We start from the raw sequence: 22070 nt of genomic DNA on the forward strand, positions 1-22070 counted from the left end.
ATCCCTTTTGGCCCCATTTTTCTTTAATTTTTTATTGCAACCAACTCCCTTCAATATTTATACACTTCCACATTAAGCCATCGCTGTGAGTCCCTCTTGCTGCCTTCATGTGGAGGGCTTCAGACAGGCAACATACATCACCTTAGTCTTCGACGGGTATTGGTCACTTGAAGTGAGATGGGCGATTTCATAGTTAACTTGGCTTAGGTGGTCAGTCATGAAAAGTAGTCTGGCGTCGTCGGCAGTTTGCTGTATGTCTTATGTTTTCGAATTGATGGATTGATCTGTGAGGTTTAACATCCCAAAACCACCATATGATTATGAGAGCTGCTGTAGTGGAAAGCTCCGAAAATTTCGACCACCTGGGTTCTTAAGTATGCACCCAAATCTGACCACACGGGCCTACAGCATTTCCGCCTCCATCGAAAATGCAGCCGCCGCAGCCGGGGTTCGATGTCGCGACCTGCGGGTCAGCAGTCAAGTACTTTAGCCACTAGACCACTGCGGCGGGACTTATGTTTTCATATAATATATTGACAATACAACAAATGTCATGTCAGGTTCATTATTTTTGTTACTTTTTCCTGTCTTTCTGCTTGTTTACAAACTATTGATTATTTTACATGTTAGCATTACTGTTAACTTTAAGCACAAACTGCTTATTATATTCTTACAAGCAAGCGTATATTTGTGGATATTTGCGATGTTTACACGCGACGACAATGGCTGGCACACTGGCGGGCTGGGACCAGTCTCCATCCACTTCGTAGTCTTTTCTTCCAGGCAGAGACCCTCTACCGCTTTATACTCCAATAATACTACAGCCTTGCGGCACTACTCAGCGCCAACCCGGCGCTTGTCACGAGAACGGAGTGTTGGGCGACACATAAGGCATCAGTCTTACGACGCGCACAACAGTACATGGTGGTGGCGTTGAGTGCTCTTCATCGACGACTCGCTGTATCTCGTAGGTGAGGTTAGTCACCTTGCGTAGGACTTTGTATGGTCCGTCATAGCGATATAAGAGCTTTTCTGAGAGGCCGATCTGATGACATGGGGTCCACGTGAGTACTAGAGAACCGGGTGCATACGAATCTTCACGGTGGTGACGATCGTACCGGTCTTTCTAAGAGGCTTGAGAAAGTATGAGTCGTTCTCAGGCAATCTGTCGTTCTGCGTCGGCTCATTCTATGGCATTGCAGACGTATGTGACAGGAGAGCTTGAACCAGCGGGAAGGAGTGTAGCAAGAGGCAGAGAGGAGTTCACGTCAATGAAGAAGGTAGAAAGGGGAGTAGCCCACGGTGTCATGTCTCGAGGAGTTGTAAGCGAAGGTGACGTGGGGTAACAACGCATCCCACTCGCGGTGGTCTGGAGAAACATACATCGACACTTCGATGATAGTACGATTCAGGCGCTCTGTAAATCCATTAGTTTGTGGATGGTATGCCGTTGTGAACTTGCGGTAACAGGAACGTACGATATCCTGGACGACGCGTGATAAAAAGTATCTGCCTTGGTCAGTAATGAGCTGTCGAGGAGCACCGTGATGCAAAATGATGTTGTGCAGTGCAGCTGGTTGGAAGAGCGCCGGAGATCGTGTAACGTGTCGCGTAGTCGGTCGCCACGGCAACCCATTTGTTCCTGGATGCAGAAGTGAGAAATGGCCCGAGAAGGTCGAGCCCTACGCGGTAGAATGGTTCAGCAGGGATCTCAATAGGGTGAAGGAGGCCAGCTGGAAGCGATGTTGGTAGTTTTCGACGTTGACAAAGGTCGCAGCTGGCGACATACTTTTGTACAGAGCGATATAGGCGTGGCCAGAAAAAACAGCGCCAGACGCGATCGTAAGTCCTAGGTGACCAGCGGCAGGTTCATCGTGAAGCTGTCGGACAACATCTACACGCAACTGGGAAGGCACGACGAGGAGGCAGTCAGGACCATTAGGGCGCATGTTGTGGCGGTAGAGAACCCCTTCATGAAAGAAATACAAGTTCAGAGAACTGGGTGGAGTAGCGGAACTCAGGCTTTCTATGATGGGAAGTAAATCCAGGTCGTGGCGTTGCTCAGAAAAGATATCAAGAAAGTCTAATACTGATAAGACGCAAGCCTCAGTAGCTCTCTCTGTGGCTTCTGACAGATACACTGGATACTGTGACAGGCAGTCGGCGTCCTGATGGAGGTGACCAGACTTATACACGACCGAGAAGGTGTATTCTTGGAGGCGGAGAGATCAACGACCGAGATGTCCCGTGGGATCCGTGAGCGACGAAAGCCAGCAGAGCGCATGATGATCAGTTACAACAGTAAAACTGCCGCCGAACAGGTACGGGCGAAATTTAGCAACAGCCCAAACAAGAGCAAGACACTCTCTTTTTATGATGTAATATTTCTTCTCGGCAGGGGACAAAAGGCGGCTGGTGTAGGCGATGACGCAGCCACGTCCATGCCGACACTGAGCTAAAACAGCACCAATTCCGTGGCCACTCGCGTCAGTATGAACTTCTGTCGGTGCGGTATGATCAAAGTGGGCTAATATTGGCGTAGTCGTGAGGGCTATGCCAATATTGGGAGCGCCAAAAAATGCAGCACTTTAAGGTGAATTCTATGTAAATGGAGCGTCTTTTTTAAGAAGCTCGGTGAGAGGCCGCGCAATATCAGCACAATTCTGGATGAAGCGGCGGAAACAGGAGCACAAACCAAGGAAGTTTCGGACATCCTTACCAGAAGAGGGTGTGGGAAATTCAGTCACTGCGTAAATTTTGTCCGGATTGGGCTGTACCACAGATGCGTTAACGAGGTGACCAAGAACAGTTATTTCACGATGGCCGAAACGGCATTGGAGGAGTTCAGCTTAAGACCAGCATTGCGGAATACTTAGAGAATACTGGACAGTCGCTCAAGATGGCTCGCAAACGTCGGTGAAAAAACAATTATATCATCTAAGTAGCACAAGCAAGTAGACCATTTGAAGCCGCACAGAAGGAAATCCATCATGCGCTCAAAGGTGGCCGGCACATTGCAAAGCCCAAACGGCATTACTTTAAATTGATATAACCCATCGGGGCCCACAAATGCTGTTTTTTCTCGGTCCTGTGGGTCAACAACGATCTGCCAATAACCATATCGAAGGTCAATGGACGAGAAAAGCTTTGCGCTATGAAGGCAGTCAAGGGCATCATCTATTCTTGGTAAGGGGTAAACGTCCTTCTTTGTGACCTTGTTGAGATGTCTATAGTCGACGCAAAACCGTCATGTGTTGTCCTTCTTCTTGACAAGCACGACTGGGGATGCCCATGGACTAGATGAGTATTTGACGACGCCTTTGGCGATCAGTTTCTCAACCTCTTTCTGGATGACAGAGCGTTCGGCAGCGGAGACACGGTAAGGGCGGCGATGTATTGGGTTGGCATCACCGGTGTCGATGTGATGAGTCACAACTAATGTCTGGCCTAAAGGGCGGTTGTCAAGATCGAATATGTCCGCATAGGATATCAAGAGATGGTGGAGGTCTTGTGCTTCCGAGGACGAAAGATCTGGCGCTATCATTTTGGCAATTTCAATGCTTGCAAGGTTGGGCGCAGTGAGCAAGTTGACGTGTGGAGTAGGTTGCTCAGCTGACAGTTCAGAGATATCAGACTCTTGCAACGACGACAAGACACCTAGTTTAATACTAGCAGGTAGCACATGCACAAAGAAACCAAAGTTCAAAATAGATGAATGGGTCTGGTTGTGGCGTACTCTCACCATGGTGTGCGGGACAGCACAGCAATGGAATGCTTTAGCACAGCGTCGGTAATGGGTGAAACGACATATTCACTATCGCGCAAAGGCGGATCACACATGAGCTGCACGTAAGTCGCGGTTTGCGGCGGAAGATGCAGGAACTCGGTGGTACAAAGGCGACTTAGAGCATCACGGGCAACAGCGGTGTCAAAAAGCAGTTCCAGCTGAAGACGGCCCGTCAAGCAGTCGATAAGAGTGGAGTGCGCAGAAAGAAAGTTGAGACCGAGAATCACATCATGTGGGCACTGCTCAAGCACGGTGGACAATACGGCGGTCTGACGGCCAGCACTACACACGCGAGAGGTGCACATGCCGAGAAAGGTAGATGTGCTCCCATCGGCAAGCATTACTGCACACTTAGAGGAGGCGTGATCACTTTTCGCAGTTTAATTCAGAGAGAAGTGCTCATGACTAAAATTTGTGCCCCAGTGTCTATGAGGGCTGTAACGGTTACGTCATCCACCAAAAGGTCCAAAATATTGCGGCGTGTAGGAATCGTCAACAAAAGATTTGCAGACCAGCTCGTTAATGCAGCGTCACTCCGGGAGCTGCATGGTCTAGTTTCTTGAGGTTGAGGGTTCAGGTCGTGCAGGGGACCTCGATCGAGGAATCATCGGCGAGAGAGATCGGCGGCCTTGGGGTGATGGTGACCAGCTGAACCATCGTTCCTGAACGTTAGTAGTAGCAGGCTGGGGATCGTACAGAGTAGAAAACCGACGAGAGTTGCCTTCAAAGCGACACCATGCCCCAGTGTTCCAGGATGAATTGGATGTCCAACGATTGTGACAGTAGCGCGCAATGTGTCCGGCGCGAGAGCAGTGAAAGCATATTGGTCGATCATCCGACGTCCTCCATTCAGCAGGGTTTTGGTAGCGGGAAGGGTACACCGGGATCTGGTTAACCGAAGCTGAACACTCGGTAGTATGAACAGCGCAAACAGGTGCGATGCCGAGATTTGCTATTTCTTAGCAAACAACAGCTTTTATGAGAGAGACGGTAGATGCGTTAGCTTGAGGGTAGTCAAAAGCGATGGCCGGGTGATATTTTCAGATGATGCAGCTTGCGTGAACTTGGGGCAGTCTTCGCAGGTTGAAGTGGCTGCAGTATTAGGCAGACGCGCAAACTGGCAGGTTATGTGACGGTTCTTTGCGTGCTCGAAGCGCTGACATTCCTTCACCACCGCGTCGACGGTGGTGCAATCTTTAAAGATCAACAGAATAAAGGCGTTGTCGGCAATTCCTTTTAATATGTGGGCGATTTTGTCAGTTCCGCTCATGTTCTCGTCCACCTTTCGACAGAGGCCCAATACATCCTGTCTATAAGACCCATAAAATTCCATCGATGTCTGCACGTGACATTCCAGGTCTTTCCTCGCGGCCTGCTGTTGTCCAAATGGCTTGCTGAACAACTCGACAAGCTTCAGTTTGCAAACGTCCTAGCTGGTCGACTCCAACTCATGCCTCTCATACCAGGTGAGTGCCGTATTTCGCAAGTAAAATACAACGTTGGCCAGCATCAATGTGGGGTCTCACCTATAGTATTCGCTCACACGCTCGTACAATGCGATTCAATCTTCGACATTCAACTAGTCCTTGCCTGTGCCCGAGAAGGTTCCGGAGTCTCGCCTAGGCAGGAGAATCAGAGGAGGCGGCTGCTGCTGCTGCTGTTGTTGATCTTGTGGGTTGGCCTGTCGAGCCATTGCAGGAAAATGAAGGTGGCGACCACTCCGAAGTTCCGTGTTGGTTTGCCGGGAGAGCCAGGTAGGCGTACCCAGCACCTCCACCAATAATCTTACAAGGAAACATATATTTGCAGATATTTGCAATGTTTACACGCGACTACAATGGCTGGCACACTGGAGGGCTGGGACCACAATGATGATGATGATGACGACGATTCTACAGCCATGGCTCGTACCCACTCAGGGGGACCATTCTCTATCCACTTCGTAATCTTTTTTTTCCAGGCAGAGACCCTCTACCGCTTTATGCCCCAATCCCACTACAGCCTTGTGGCAATATGTTATCATCTTATCCTATTTTAATTTTTACTGTCTACATGTCTAGACATATTTGCTGTTTTTGCCAAATAACATTACTGATATACATATTAGGCTCCCAGCAGTTTTTCTAAACTCTAGGACCTGCTAATGTGGTATTTTTGCAATGTAGCTTCTCCATAACTGCTTTAATAAACTTGACATATACTGACTTGAACACGTAAGCTGTGCTTAAGTATAAACAGTATTTTCAGAAATAGAATGAAGAAATTTAACCATCAATAGCGAAATGAACTGGGCCGGTTGGTATGTATATTACAAAATGTTCCATTTAGACAAGTCGGTGCTGACCAATTTAAAACTCCAAGTATAAGCAAGCACTGGAAACTGCTCAAAACATGAATGGCAGCCTATGGCCGTTAGACGCAGCCGTTAGAAAGGAGATTAAAACTACTAATGCAGGAATTAAAACTTAGGCATGAGTTAAACACACGTGGCGAAAACGAGCTCCCACACTGCGGAACCCCGCGGCCACAGCCAACACCACGTGATTACTCTGTAGTATAATAGGTGGTGTTGCGACGGCCGTACGTCTCACTCCAACCGCGTAAATCTTGTCTGTTTACTACTTGTCTTAACGCCACGAGTGTGCAGATGCCGCCTGTCTAAGCAGTCAGCCCTGACGCTGTTTACTTCAGGCACTTTTGACTTCAGAGACACGACACCAATTTTGGTCTGCGGGCTGTTTTTAGGAGTGTCTTTTCTTTTGTCGTCGGCCTATGTACATTGCAAAGACACAAACAGTCCCCCAGTGGTCTCTCGAGGACCCCGCTCGGGCCTTGTCGTGCTCACAGTACTTCGTTGGCCGGTTTTGTAGTCATATTGGAGGCACACACAGCAACATCGACTAAACTTGCACACCTGTACCTCATTTTCAGCTATGCTCCCCGCTCTGCCATTGTCCCTCTCTGGCTAACTGGCGCAGCTCCCGCCATAATCGATGGTAACAAGGGACTGGATTAGGAATGCACTGTAGGGTAGCGAAGAAAAGACTTTCGTTGGGTGCTCGAGCTGCCTATTCAGACGCCGCAGAAGCCTCGGAGAGGGCATTGTTAACTCCCCCAATATCACCCGCTTCATGGTAGTTTGAAGCAAGGACATGGGGTGAATTTTCGCTCAGCCGCCGATCTCCCAAAGACAGGGCTGTGAATGCGTTTTGCTGGGGTTTTCGGTCTGTCATCATGTGACACTACGATGAAATGTTGTTTTTTGAGGCGTCATTGGCCTAGTGTGACCATGGGGTCTGGTGACTCCGTCGGCGGGCAACTCGTCGTTCGATGGTTTGTGTCTGCCTCGTGTTTTCGTCGGGGTCATGTCAGTGTCGTGTCGCTTTAGTGTTAACGCGCCTTTACGGCTTCAGTAGTTCAAAAACAACCCCGAAGCAGTCCAATCACTGGCATACTGACACAACCCAGCACCACGATCCCCCGCTTCTCATCCCGCGAGCGCGGCGAGAACAAATTAGGGCGCCAGGCATTGGGCGAAAATGACGTTTGCAGCAATGGCAGCCAATGAGCGCCGTAGCAAATGACATGAGTGTCTCCCCTCTCACCCGTGCGTTCTCCAGCATACGGTTGTCAAATACGCATCACGGCAATCGGACGTCGAGTGTAATTCATATGGTAAAAAATTTATCCAGACAGAGTACCTCACACTCATGTCGTATAATTTCAAGCGAGATGTGTACTTGCTTTCTTTTTACACAATCTTCAGGGCTTTTGTTACGTTGTTGTAGGCTGATGGAAGTAGATCCCATCAAATAAACAAACCTTTGTTGCATCAGCCATGCAGATGGTCAATTGGAGAACACTGTGTGCTGAACTGTTACCTTTTTATATCGTTATTGAAGAGCAAGCATGCTGAAGCGCTGTCAGCTGCGTAGCTTTCCTGAATAAACTTATCAACTGTCTTACGTTCATTTCACAGAAAACAGAATAAGAAAAAATGTCTACCCATATTCGCAGTTCTCATAGCCCAAGAATATGGGACTTCTTTCCTTCTCTTTCCAGTACCCAAGACCAGCATGCATGATGCAAAGAATAAAGTCAGCTGCACTACAGCAATGTATAGTAGGTGGGACAAAAGCTCAACACTTGCAAATAATTATACAAGAAATGTAGCCAAGCGAGAACATCCTTTTCAATGGCAGATTGCGTTTCTTTCACAAGTAATAGTTACGTTTTGCAAACTTCGTGCAGCCATTCGACAATGAACGACATGTATACAATGCGTAGGTAGCAGTCAAAGCATGTTATTCGCTGACCATTGGCTCACACCAATTACAAAAAAGCGCTGCAACGCACATTTGTATGTGCGCCACCAGGCCCCCTGTCCACACTAGCACAGTGACGATGCTGCCCCCTAAAGCCCGATCACGGGACGAATAGAAAGTATAGTCAGCATTTTATAAAATAGGACACATTCACTGAACAGTGTGCACATCCCTTGCACCATATATGTAACGATCGATAAGTGTCTATTAACCTTCATTGGCAATATAATTACAAATTGGAGTACTAGTACTTGGAGCAAAAAAAAAAAAGTAGGATAAGGAAGGGAATACGCGTGCCAATCTAGCACTCACTCACAACTGAGTCTCTTATGCGCGTGAAAAAAAAATTTTCAAAATAAGGGTGCACCGGGCCTGTCATAAAAAAGAATGAAAAATCAAACAAAGAAGGCATGTGTTTACAATAGATTATTACAGTCAAATTACTTCTCTTGTAACAACCGCAAAGGTTGACTTACACTAAGTGCAGTGTTATTTGTTACACGATATGCCTCCGCGCTATTTTTCGCTTTGTCTGATTAGGTTGATGGTACAAAACTACGAGTGTTGAAGATTGGGCGAGTTGGTTCGTCGTACTTGAACTGGTATAGCGCATTACGGGGAAGAAGAAACGGCCGAGCAGACCGACACAAGAGGACAGAGCGCTAACTTCCAACTGAGCTTTATTGTCAAATTGCATCAAATAAGTAGACCGGCGCAAGCATACAAAACCACCCTAACGCAACGACAAGATAACACACAACATCACACCGTCACATATCACACATTCATAGGCGGTTACCCTGATTAAGGAAGGCCACATCATGTTCAGATAAACCCAAAGAAGGGGCGCTAATACACGTGCTGCCAGCTCTTGCTATACAATGCGCTTCTATACTTTCTCGAGTTAATTGTGACGGGTGCTTTTTTATCACTTCACACTGGTCAAACATGGGGGTACATCCACAGTCGCGGCAGTGAATTCCAATGTGGCCCTGGATTGCTTTGTGAGCATTATAATGGTGCTGTTTTAGCCTTTCATTAAGGCATCGCCCCGTTTGGCCGAAATACCACATACCACATGAGAATGGAATCACGTAAACAACCCCCACTACACACGGCACAAACCGAGTTTTGTGCTTAGTTGCGCAACCAGTGGTGTGTGATTTGAGAGGGCTGACAGCTTTGCAAAGCCGCTGTAACTTATCCGGCGCTGAAAACACCACTTTGACGCTGCATTTCTCCCCTATCTTTTTTAGCCGGTGGGAAATGTCATGCACGTAGGGCAAAACTACGAGTCTTTTTCGGTCGTTAGATTCCGGCTGGGCCTCGGAGTTGCATCCTTTCTTTATCTGTTTTAATAGCTTTTCAGCTATAGATGCCAGTAGGATAGCTGGGTACCCAGCACTCAAAAGCCTTTCAGCTTGAGCAGCAAAGCTGCGATGCATGACATGATGACACGATTTCCTAAGAGGATTGATGAGAGAAAGATTTCTGATGCTGCGCTTAACTAACTTGGAATGGGAAGAGTCATAGGGTAAAAGGGGTTTTCCATTTCTAGGTTCAAATAGCCAGCACACATGGTCAGGTGAAAGAATTAAATTCAAATCTAAAAAGCGTAAGCTATTGTCAATTGGCAACTCATGAGTCAATAAAAGCGGTTTAAAACATTCCTTAAAAGTCATTACAATACCGTCGGTTAGGTGCTGGCAAGCAGCGTCGCTGCAGTCAATGAAAATTAAAAAGTCGTCTACGTAACGACATATTTTGGTGACAAAGTTTTGGTCCAGCATGCTCATCAGTAAGCGGTCATGATAAGCAAGGTATATGTCACTAAGGATCGGGGCGAGGCATGACCCGATGCAGACACTACTATTCTGTATGTATTTACGATCATTAAAAGATACAAACGTCGACTTGATGTAAAAGGACAGAAGCTCTAAGAGGTTACTGTTATGGACACCCGTGAGATTCTGGAAGGCTACACCACCAAATGAGTCAATGGCATTGTCAACACACTGTAACAACTTCTCATGCGGTAAAGAGTAATACAAATCTTTTATATCGACCGAAAAAGCTTTTAAGCCCCTGCCGTTATGTTCCAGAAAGTTGACCAAAATGTCCGAATTCCTAATTAAAAAGGGGTCATCGATGGTGAGCAAATTGAGTTTTTCTTGCAGAAATAATGCCACAGTTTTTTGCCATGTTCCTCTCTCTGTCACAATTACCCGCAGAGGGCAATCGACCTTGTGTGTTTTGGCCGTGAAGAACACATCAAGGCTAAGCTTTTTGCACTTATCCACTGCTTTGGCAAGTTTTTCGAAACCCAAGGTGGCACACAGCTTTTTTGCCTGTGATTTAACTTTGCTGAGGGAAGTGTCATCCTCAGCTCTAAAGATAGAGTGAACAGCTGTGGTCGCTTTCTCAATAAATAAAAGGTTCAGTAAAACGACAAAACCTCCCTCTTTGTCAGAAGGTAACAGAGCTAGTGAATTGTCTTTTAAGTGTCCCACGACTTTCTTAAATGGCAGTTTTTTGGTCGAAGGCACGAAACGTGAAACCACATCAACGCCATCGGCAACACACCTGTCCCTTTCACCCTCAGAAATCTGTCAAGCCACTTGCCTGACGTAGGTGAGCAGATCGTACGGCGAATTGGCTGGTTCCGTGGCGAACTTCGGTCCGCGGCACAACACGCGTCGAACCGCTTCAGGGAGCACAACACCACCCAGAGTGTGTACAGGGTTGCTCGTTGCTGTCACCTTCTTGGGGGTCATGGCGCGAAGGTGGAAGAGCATATGCTGCCACAGGTACTCCGCTTTTCGGTCAATTGAAGCAGACACTTCTAGCCACTTCATTTTCGCGTACCCCCACTGTGGATGTACCCCCATGTTTGACCAGTGTGAAGTGATAAAAAAGCACCCGTCACAATTAACTCGAGAAATTATAGAAGCGCATTGTATAGCAAGAGCTGGCAGCACGTGTATTAGCGCCCCTTCTTTGGGTTTATCTGAACATGAAGTGGCCTTCCTTAATCAGGGTAACCGCCTATGAATGTGTGATATGTGACGGTGTGATGTTGTGTGTTATCTTGTCGTTGCGTTAGGGTGGTTTTGTATGCTTGCACCGGTCTACTTATTTGATGCAATTTGACAATAAAGCTCAGTTGGAAGTTAGCGCTCTGTCCTCTTCTGTCGGTCTGCTCGGCCGTTTCTTCTTCCCCGTAATGCGCTATACCAGTTCAAGTACGACGAACCAACTCGCCCAATCTTCAACACTCGTGGACTTCATTTCTTGTACATCGGGCTCCCTCCTACCTTCTTCCGCAAATGCATCTTTCATTGGTGACCTTGTCGCGCTCGCCGTGTGTCGTGCGCGTTCTTTTGCGTACTGCATTCGAGTCAAGATAAGGATTCCACCCGATGTTAAAGCGCTCCTAGCAGGTTTCACACCGTCTGCCAGTCACGGAACGAGAATCTGTAAGATTCTTCGCGCCGAGTGGTTGCGCCAGGCTCGCTTCTACAGGGATGCTTTACGCCTCAAACTCCAGACAGCTGAAGGCATCTTCAAGGCGAAAATGAAGTGGCGAGAAGTGTCTGCTTCAATTGACCGAAAAGCAATTGACCGAAAAACAATCCTGTCACCAGGATTGTTTTTCTCAGCAGCAAGCTGCTGCTGAGAAAAAACAATCCTGGTGTAGCCCACACTGTGATAAAAAGGCCACCACAATGGCTGAGCAATCGGTTGGCACTGGGCAATACAAAAATTTTGCACTACAACATGAGTTTTGATTCACCGAGCTTTTATCACAGAGTACAAAGCTTGCTCTAGCCTACACCACAGCCCTTTTGTAAATAAGAGCAGCATAAGCAGCCTGCAGAGCCAGTAGAATGGCCTACCTCGAGGTGGGCGGAGTGCTGCCTTCCAGGATGCAATTGCTCCCCACGCTGCTCAATTCAGTCAACACAGACATGTGGCGGACAGCCTGAAAAAAACAAACAACAGCTCATTCATGAGCCAGTAGAGTACGTTTAATCATTTTGAGGCAACACATTTGTTTCATGGAAGACGCCAACAAGTTTAGTGATCGGTGTACATGTGTGGTGCCTAAGATTTCATTTATTGCAAATGAGTTCTGCGGAAACCCACAAGGTGGCAGAAGGGTTAAGAATCTTATCCCCCTTTCTTAACTCATTTTCAATAACTTGCGTCTATGTGCCTCGAGTTGTCGATGAATTCGCCCTTGCGCTGTCAATTGCTAGCTTCCTGGTTAGCTCAATTGGTAGAGCAACCACTCCAAAAAGGCGTTGGTCCTGGTTTAAAACCCTAGACCAGGACGAATGTTTCGGCAACTTAGAGGTTTTCTTTCTGAGAAATCCGTAGGAATTTCTTTGTGGCTTCATGCCACGAACGCGTGATTGTCTTCTTTCCTTTTTTCAAGGTTTCGTTTAACTGTAGTCGCTGTGGCCAGGGCCGTAGCCAGGGGGTGGCACATCGAGCACGTGCCCCCCTTCCTGACCAATTTTTTTCGCCATAGCATAGAGAGTGAAAAATGGTCATTTTAAGGGGGTGCCTCTCCGAAAATCAAGATGCCGCCTGCCCCTTCCCCCCCCTCCGAAAAAATTCTGGCTATGCGCCTGGCTGTGACATAGGGCAGACGGGTCGCTCTGTAAAGCAGAGATAGCTGGAACATAAAAAGTCCCTAACTCGAGGCTCACCATCAAAACTGTCTACAAGGTCAAAATTCTATGAATGCGCGATTTTGTTTTGTCGCTGCAATGAAGAAAGACGTTTAATGGCTGAGGCCCAGCATATTGATAAGTTTTGTAGCGCATCTGTGAGCCAACATGGGATTAACTTGCAAAAAGATGAAATGCCCGAATAGTGCTTTTTTCTTCTGCTGGGCACAAGTTTGCCTAACAAAAGATTCTATTTTTAGTTAACACCACTAGCTAAATCCTCCAAGGTACTGTTGACAGCGCAGGAGAATGCTTGTTGACGCACCTGTAGGTGTGCTACAGCCTGCTCCCCCTGGGCGCTCTGCAGCTGCTGCTGCACAGCCAGCAGCCTCTGCTCTGCTTCCGCCACCGACTGCTGGAGCTTCTTCAGCTCAGCATGCACCTCAGCGGCTGCACACAAGCTTTCATCCTGGCCACCTGAATTATTTGGCGAAGCCTGTTTTGTATTTACACATGCATTCTGTGACAGTTGTTAAGGAGGGGATGAAGAAGACACGAGGAGCACATAGTACCAAATTCATTGAAAAGACAGGAAGCACGCGAGCAAAAAAATGGGGCCAGACCAGCCTACTATGTCCCCCCTAATCCTAATCGCATCCAGCATCTGCAGTAAGCCTAGTTGATAGTTTGCAGTTGTTGAGTCGTCTTCATCCCACGTGTTCCCTAGCTTTGCATATGCTTTAACTTCAGCATTGCTTAACAATTATGCAAAACCACCTGTTACATACAAACACACTTGCGTTTTATATTTTAGCACAATGATTATTCTTGTCATTATGATTGAGAGGATCACCTCGAAGTCAACAAAATGTACTAGGGTAGCATTAGGTAGGTGATGGAAATAGCATTATATCACACGCAGTACTAAACAAACACTTACTACACCAACTCTTTCTGGAACTCAACACTGCTCTGCAAACAGGCAAGTTGAATGAAAATTGCACAGACTAGCAACTAAAAAAAAGATTGGTTACACTTCAATGAGAAAGACAACATAAGTGCAACTTGGCCAAGGACTCAGGCCAATGCGCATTTTTTATTTATTTATTTATTAGAATACCCTCAGGGCCCGTAGGGCATTACAGAGGGGGTGGGTACAACATATATAACACACAAGAAAAAAAGACAAAATAAAGAAACAAGTATCAGATGCGCAAATCAGGAAGGCAACATAAGTCAACTAAAAATGTATAAGAATTCAAGCACATACAAGACAAAGATAGATAATGGAAACTGCGTATAGTTTGATTGGGAGGTTCTCTTCTGTGCGCATTGCACAGAAGAGAACCTCCCAATCAAATGCATGCCTTGAGGATGCGTGCGAGTATTGTCTCAATATCTACGCTTTCAATTAGTATAATAATGTAATAATTTTAGGAGTTTCATTTTCATTTCATAATTTTAGGAGCATCAAAGTCGTGAGATATAATTACAAGAGAGCTCACCGCAGTTGAGGGCTGCGGAAATTTGGACACCTGGGGTTCCTAGACGCCATTGTTTCTTTCAGGCAAAGAATGTCTTTTTGTGGCCAATAGGAAATTCACCTAAGAGTTTATTAGCGAAGTAATTTTTTTTACTGCATTACAGCTGCGTTTAACAGCCACGAGAGAACTAGTTTTACACCCCAACAGCCTTTTATATTGCCACGTTCCTTTCCTCAAGTTTTGTTATCATCCCGTTACACTACGTTCAGCACAAACCGCGCCTACGATGTTCGGTAGCCTCGAGGCTGTAATAGATCGTTTTGTTGAGATTACGCCCACATCGAGAACATTACAGATTATTCTGCAACCTACTTCGCCGATAGCAGTAATGCTAAAACATTCGATGGCAAGTGTATAAATGCCGACGCGCTTTGCCGCTTCTCAGTTGATCGACGGCCGACGCTCTGTTCGCCGCTATTAGTGCCAGCGTCTTGCTGTACTCTGACTTACCTTTAAGTGGCCACAAGTTAGGCCCAAATAAACAGTTTATTATCCGACCTGCAGTCTGCTCCCTTCGTCCATGTCATGACTCCGTCACACTATACTTTATTTTTTCCCCTCCCATGGAGCTGGCAACTGCCAGGAGTGCAATGAACGCAAGGTTGTGACATTGACGAAGGTAGCAGTGGATGTATGCAAGATGAAACTCTTTATTTGGCCGAACTTGTGGCCACAAAACAGAAGCTCAGTTTAAAGCAAGCAATGCGCCCTGCACACTGATATTGGCGAACAGAGCATCAATCATAAACTGGTCATTTTCGGAGCGCATTGTCCTTTACACATCACGCGTCGAACTTTTCGTCTTTATCATTGGTGATCACCGAAGCTACGGAATAATCTTGACTGTCCACGTCTTGTGCGCAATCTTAACAAAATGATCTACTGCAATCGTGGAGGTTCTCAAACATTGACACGCAATCTGTGCCGAGTATTGCTCACAGTCTTTGTGGGTTTAAACCGAGTACATCAAAGTAACACTCATGGCAGTGCCCCCTCTGAAAAAGCATTGTCCCAATGCTTAAAACTGAATACGGGGGAAGAATGCATGCAACAAATAACAATGCAAAAAAGTACAATTAACAAATGCAAGCAAAAAAGTACAATACCAAAGCAAAAAGTACAGTTCAAAGTTTTCTAACGTGTATGACATGGCTTGAGGCGTGCAACATGCATGACATTGGGCTGTGCCCGGCACTGTTGAGAATTTGCAGTGCCATCAGCAATAACCTCATAGTCCAGGGCCCATAAGCATCCAAACACCCTGTACGGCCCAAAGTATCGTCAAAGTAGTTTTTCACTTGGTCTGCGTTGTCGTACCAGTGTCCAAACCCACACATGGTCACCAGGCTAGTATTCCACGAAGCATCGTCAAAGATTCTAGCAGCGGATGTTTGTTTTTTGCTGACACTGGATACGCAGACGGGCAAGTTGTCGGGCTTCTTCGGTGCACTATTGGTTGGAGTATTTTCTTCCATACAATGGTAACGTCAAATTCTTGAAATCTCAGGCTCCACAATGCGAGGTACCCCGAAGGGTCCTTAAAGTTAGCTAGCCAACCCAAGGCGTGGCGGTCGCTCACAATATTGAAGGGCCTGCCGTAAATGTTGGGGCGAAACTTGATTTAACCCAGATGATGGCAAGGCCCTCCTTTTCTGTTGCAGAATAATTGGCCTGCCTTTGAGCACGACCCTTTCCAGTCTGGGGTCCTCTACACAAGAACGAAGCCAAGTCCTACCCTGCTTGCATTGGTGCAGGTGTCGTTCTAGTTCCTCAAATGCTTCTTCCTGCGGCATTTCACACTTGAACTTCACGTTTGTTCTTGGAAGTTTAGTGAGCGCCTCAGCAATGCAGGCGAAGTTTTATACGAACTGCCTGTAATAAATGCACAGGCCAACAAATGGATGCAAGGCCTTCTTGTCGGTGTGTGACGGGAAAGCAGCAGTGGAAGCTGCTTTCCGCAGGTTGGGGCGAACTCTGGAGTTGCTGATAACTTGGCCCAGAAATAAGAGCTCCTTGTACGCGAAGCAGCACTTTTTTGGCTTTAGGGTGTGTCCAAAGGTGTTTACTGCTTTAAGTACAGTTTCAAGGCACCGGCGGTGTGCGTCAATTTTCAGCAAAACACGACGATGTCGTTTAAGTACATAAGGCAAGTCTGCCACTTCAAGCCGACTAGTACTGTATGCACAACACGTTGGAAGGTCGCGAGGACTGAGCAAAGACCGAAAGCTTGAACTTAAACAGGCTGTCTGGTGTTATACAGGAAGTCATTCTCGGTCTCTCTCGTCGTCTTTCGATTTGCCAGTAGCATGTCTTGTGGTCCATCAATGAAAAGTACTTAGCCAGTGTTAATATTAGTTTACATAACAAAAATTTAGGGATTTTTAAGGCTATATGTGCAAATTTTCAAGAACCACTTTGCCTGTTAGAAACCCAAATTAACATGTGCTCAGGGGAAAATAAAGGCTAGAAGTAACTAGAGTTCAACAAAAAAGGGTAACATTACTGAAGCAGACTTCAAAAACATGGCTCCAATGACATTTTCGTTCTGAACAACTTTCAATCATAGTTTCCTAAATGTGCATTTTAATCACTTTCAGTGTGACACATGCAAATTTTTATTCCGATAAGAAAAACTAAATAACAGTTATGATGTAACACCTTGTTGCTTATTCTGAATTTTCATATCAATATCCACTATCACCTGCTGCTTGGTCTTGGCAGTCTTCCTAAGGTTGTTTGATGTGATGATGCACATAGAGTCACTAATCGTCTCTGCCTCTTCTGCATATGAGTCTGCTGTAGTTATTAATTCTTCACAGCAGCTTCTAGTTTCTTCTTCTTCTTTGCAAGCATTTCCACCTCCTCCTCAATGCAAAATTTATTTTTCTGTTTCTTATCTTCCTGTTCCTGCCTTTTCTAAGTTTCTGATGTTCTCAATTTTCTTGTGATGGGCACATTACATATGCCACCTGCAACATTCACGGCATCACAAATAATGTGCTGTGAAATGTACGACAATGTTCATTACAAGAAAAGAAAATTCAAGGATTTTCAAAAATTTGCAAAAGTTCCAGCACTTTCAAGGTCTTGAAAACAAGTTTTTCACATTCAGGGGATTTCAAGGACCCGCATGAACCTTATAATAGTGTTGTGGAGCTGATTCAGGGCATCATTTATCTGTGGGAAGGAATACAAGTTCTTCTTCATGACCTTGTTTAGGCGAGGATAGTTGACGCAGAAATGTAGGGTTTCATTTTTCTTCTCCATCAACACCACGACAGACCCAAGAACTCTTCGACGGCTGAATTATGTCGTCGTGTAGTTTTTGGTTCATTTGTTTCTTGAAAGCTTTGTGTTGTCACGCCAAAACTTATTAAGGGCTCTGACGGGTTGGTCTGGCACTTTCTTCTGTTATGATATGTTTCGCGACTTGGGTCTCTCGAATTCTTGACGACGATGAGAAGCAGTCCTACAATTTAAGGAGGAGTATTTTGAGCTGGTCCTGCTTGTGCTTTGGAATGCTTGGGTTGACTTCGAAATCAGGTTGGGAACGTCATGCTCTTTTCCTGTGTTTATGTCTCCTTGTTTTTGCGCTGTTTCATGAAGGCAAAATTACCATTTGCTTGCCTGGCCTTCACTTTAACTCAAGGGAATCCCGCTCTCTGAGAAAAACTATTTCTACATACAACCATGCTGGAAGTTGCTGCGTGCCCATTGAAAATCTTTTGTACCACAATTTTTAATTGGTTCATTACGAGTCGTAAAAGCTTGATGTGAAGAGGTAAGCGAAAAAGAACCTTTGCCACTCACCCAGTGTAGACTTCACTAGACCAAATCCTAGCCTGCCCTCTTCGGTATTAAAGTCACTCGGAGTTGGAAGACTACACGACGCAGACATATCAACATGTCATACTTATGCAAGGTTACATTTGCATCACATGCCCACTACATTGTCTGTAGTGTACTACTTGTTTTTGTAGATTAGATCCCTCTATGCACGCAAGTTTGGCAAGGCTGGCATGAATTATGTATCGTTACTACGACATACAGCGTCACACTGCTGGAACTGCTCTAAGGAATGATGTACCAAAAAGACGTCAAGCATTGTCCCAGCTGGCCCGTCACGATGTGATGATGGCGTGAACACCAATGCAAACAAAATAGAGGCAGCTTAGTTTCGCATCTCACTCTATGCGAATTTTAACAAAATGAATAATGTGCACAGATTCCATTTGTATGTTTTATTATTTTTATCAGCTTTTGTACATTATTCAAGCAACAGATTGCACAAATTGCATTCATAGCCTCCAATAGTTCTCACAGTGTCACATACTACTTTGACGTGAGCAGGGGCATTGCTTGTTGTATTAATCAGCTCCACCATGTTGAGGCCCACACCCGTGAGATGAAGGGCAAGCGACATTCAGTCTGACATTTCACCTGTCCAGGGCGCGTAGCGTTCCAAATCTTTGCAGACGAGATAGTGAGTTCCCAGTGTAAGCATTCCTCTTATCTGCTAGGAATTCTTTATGGCCCTTTATGGTGTTCACAAACAGAAGAGAAATTGACCCTGTGTGGTTAAAACACAAGGCAGAAAGACCCTTCTGGCCTACTAGTGGTCTGGCTATTTGCTCCTGTGCTGCCCTTCTCAGCCATGCCGAAAAGAATTAGACCCAGGAGTGTGTTTATTCGACAATCGACACTTAACATGCTGGACACTAAAAGAAGATGCCGTGTTCTGCAGACCCTGTGGCTAGAAAAATTAATGAATATGCTGAACCGTTGGCGTCTTTACACTATCGTAAACCCAAACATTTATTTTTGGTATCCTGTAATAGACACAGGCCCCAAACGTATTTCTTTGAAAATTCTAACTTTTGTAAATGTTTGTTGTACCTATATATATCGCCACATGGTCTGCTTGGGTGAGATCCATGAGTGAAAGAGGACAAAGACGATCTATCTAAGCTGCTGCTTGGCTGGTCGACTCAACGAGCCCATTATATCAAGTTTGTTGTGAGAAACGTGACAAGAGTGGTGGAAGTGCTGGGTACAACGTCTCACGATCCACTCAATGCCCAAGACCCCGCCCAGCAGCAGGAACACAAGCACTGCACCCGTGGACATTCCTACTCAAAGAGTAAGCCGCCGCCAATGAGGCCTACCGCCTGAAACACCAACTACTGACGCAGCGACTATGACTTCGACACAAGATCCCGTGCAAGCTCCGACACCTTCCACGCCGATATATTGCACCCTCCAAAACCTGCTCATGCCTAGCCCCTTTCACGGAGAGCAGCATGAAGATGTTGACGACTGGCTGAGTGAGTTTGAACGTGTCCCAGCGATCAATTACTGGCATGATGCTGCGAAGCTCTAGAACGTGTACACTTGCCTAAAGAACGGTGCCAAGACGTGGCTTTTGAACAGGAATGATGTTTTGACATCTTGGCGCGAGTTCCAGCGTCGCCTTCTGGAGACCTACAGGAGTCCCGACCGTCGCGAATGGGCGGAGCGTGCACTACAATCACGCATCCAGATGCCAAACGAAACCACCTCGATGTACGTCGAAGACATGACACAGCTTTTTTAGCAAGCGGATCCTGCTATGGCAGGAGAAAAAAAAGTTGCGCCACCTCATGCGTGGTGTGAAGGGACAACTTTTTGCTGGTTTGATGAGTAGTCCCCCCAAGAGTGTTGCTCAGTTCCTTACTGAAGCGGCAACAATGGAGCAAGTATTGCACCAACGGTCTGCCCTGTTTGACCGTCAAGTGAATGCTGCTTCAACTCCCGAAATTTTTGCCACCCCTGGGAGCAAGAGCCCCGAATGAATTCGCGAGGTCATCAGCTCTGTCGTCCGCGAGGAAATAGAAAAGATGTACGAAACAAGGCAAATTGATGTTGCTTCTATCTCCAGTATCATCCGTGACGAGGACCAGCGGGTGGTACACGTTCATCGCTTTCCGCCGATGTCGGTTGATCCGGAAACGGCTCCTGTGTCTAATGACAGTCGCCGTCGTACGTACGCAGAAGCCTTGCGATGTGCCACGCCTCTTTCTGGTCAAGGAGTCTTGATCCAGACAGTGCCATACATCCCGATCCAGACAATGGTGCCCCCTGTCGCGACTCAGTCAGTGCACGCTGCTTTGGACATCGATGGTCGCCGTGTACCGATGCGCAAGTCTGATCTCTGGCGTACGCCGGACAGACGACCCCTCTGCTATCATTGCGATGAGGCTGGTCCCATTTACCGCGAATGCCCATAGCGGCAACTTGGACTGCGCAGATTTTCCGTCCATTCCCCCCATCTCCAAAGCGGTCAAAGACCAAGGGATATCGAAGAGTATCTCGCGCAACAGCGTGCACACTTTACATGACGGCAATCGCGGTCACCATTTCCGAGGAGACCCGCAGCCACTGGGCCACGTTTCGAGGTGACGGCACGGGAACGCTCCCCGAGCCCGCGTCGGGAAAACTGAAGGCAGCGGCCTTCGGGGGCAAGGTCGCTGGGACACAAAGCGCGGAAGACCTCCCATCAACGCTTGCACGCAACGCCAAAGGCATTTCGTCAGAGATGGATCGCAGTACCGAAGAAACGCCGACATCCACATCTGAACACAGTGACCGTGTGTCACTCAACACTCCTGTGCTGATTGACGGTTTTCAGGTGACGTCAATGCCTTGGTAGACACTGGTGCAGACTATTCGATTATCAGTGGGAGGCTAGCAAAAGATCTCAGGAAAGTGATTATGCCATGGAGTGGAACGCAAATTCGAACAGCTGGAGGACATGTTGTAACACCGCTGGGTCACTGTACAGCAAGAGTGAAAATTCGCGTGTCATACTCAGCTACCTCGTTCTTCGCGACTGTTCATGTCAGCTGATTATCGGCATGGACTTCCTTCTGGAATACGGTGCCATCATAAATCTCCGTGAACGCATCGTGACCTTCTCGACTCAAGGCGCAACAGATCGAGACGCTGATAACTGCCGTCGACCTGCGCTGCCTGTTGCTGACGACAGTGTGACGCTGACGTCTCGAGCGACTGTTCCTATCGAAGTCACTTGTGAAGAACTCAGAGACGGTGACGTGGTGGCTGAAAGCAACCTATCACTTCTGCTGCTCCAAGGTGTATGCGCCGCCCGAAGTGTTGTGCGTGTCCGTGACAGACAGTCACAGATACAAGTTACGAATTTCAACTACGAGCACCGGCATCTTTTCCGCGGAACCACCATAGCCTATGGAGACCCTGTCACGGAGTGCTTCGCGTTCGAGCAAATGCATTAGGATGAGGAATTTCCAGACATCAACATTAATTAGACGCTGTCAGACGAGAGAAAGGCTGCACTTCATGACCTTTTAAGGGAGTTTCAATCTTGTTTCACCTCTTCTTCCATAGTCTGTCAAACACACCTCACGAAGCATCGAATTATTACTGACGATAATGTCCGCCCAATCCGGCAGCAGCCTTATCGCGTTTTTGCGAAAGAACGCGAGGCTATTCAGACACAAGTAAAAGAGATGCTCGATGACGAGATTATTCAACCAAACAGCAGCCCTTGGTCCTCGCCAGTCGTTCTAGTGAAGAAAAAAGACGGAATGCTGCGATTCTGTATTGCCTACAGAAAGCTTAATAGCGTCACGAAAAAAGACGTCTACCCGCTTCCGCGGGTCGAGGACTCCCTCGACAGGTTACGACGCGTGAAGTATTTTTCGTCCATCGATCTAAAGAGTGG

The 22070-nt window shown here is 46.7% G+C and overlaps 1 protein-coding gene across 6 annotated transcripts in view; it reads right to left on the reverse strand.

The window, feature by feature from the left end:
* The window catches only part of LOC119169156 (uncharacterized), a 121871-nt gene that overhangs the window by 30368 nt on the left and 69433 nt on the right, over window positions 1–22070 (reverse strand). For all 6 annotated transcript variants that reach the window (XM_075886355.1, XM_075886354.1, XM_037420257.2 and 3 more), the window contains 2 exons: window positions 13114–13265; window positions 12009–12094 (listed from right to left, as the gene is read on the reverse strand). In XM_075886355.1, coding sequence (XP_075742470.1) covers window positions 12009–12094; window positions 13114–13265 — 238 coding nt within the window. The remainder of the gene's footprint in view (window positions 1–12008; window positions 12095–13113; window positions 13266–22070) is intronic.

Source organism: Rhipicephalus microplus, chromosome 2 (genome assembly GCF_043290135.1).
Source record: "Rhipicephalus microplus isolate Deutch F79 chromosome 2, USDA_Rmic, whole genome shotgun sequence".
Lineage (NCBI taxonomy): Eukaryota > Metazoa > Arthropoda > Arachnida > Ixodida > Ixodidae > Rhipicephalus > Rhipicephalus microplus.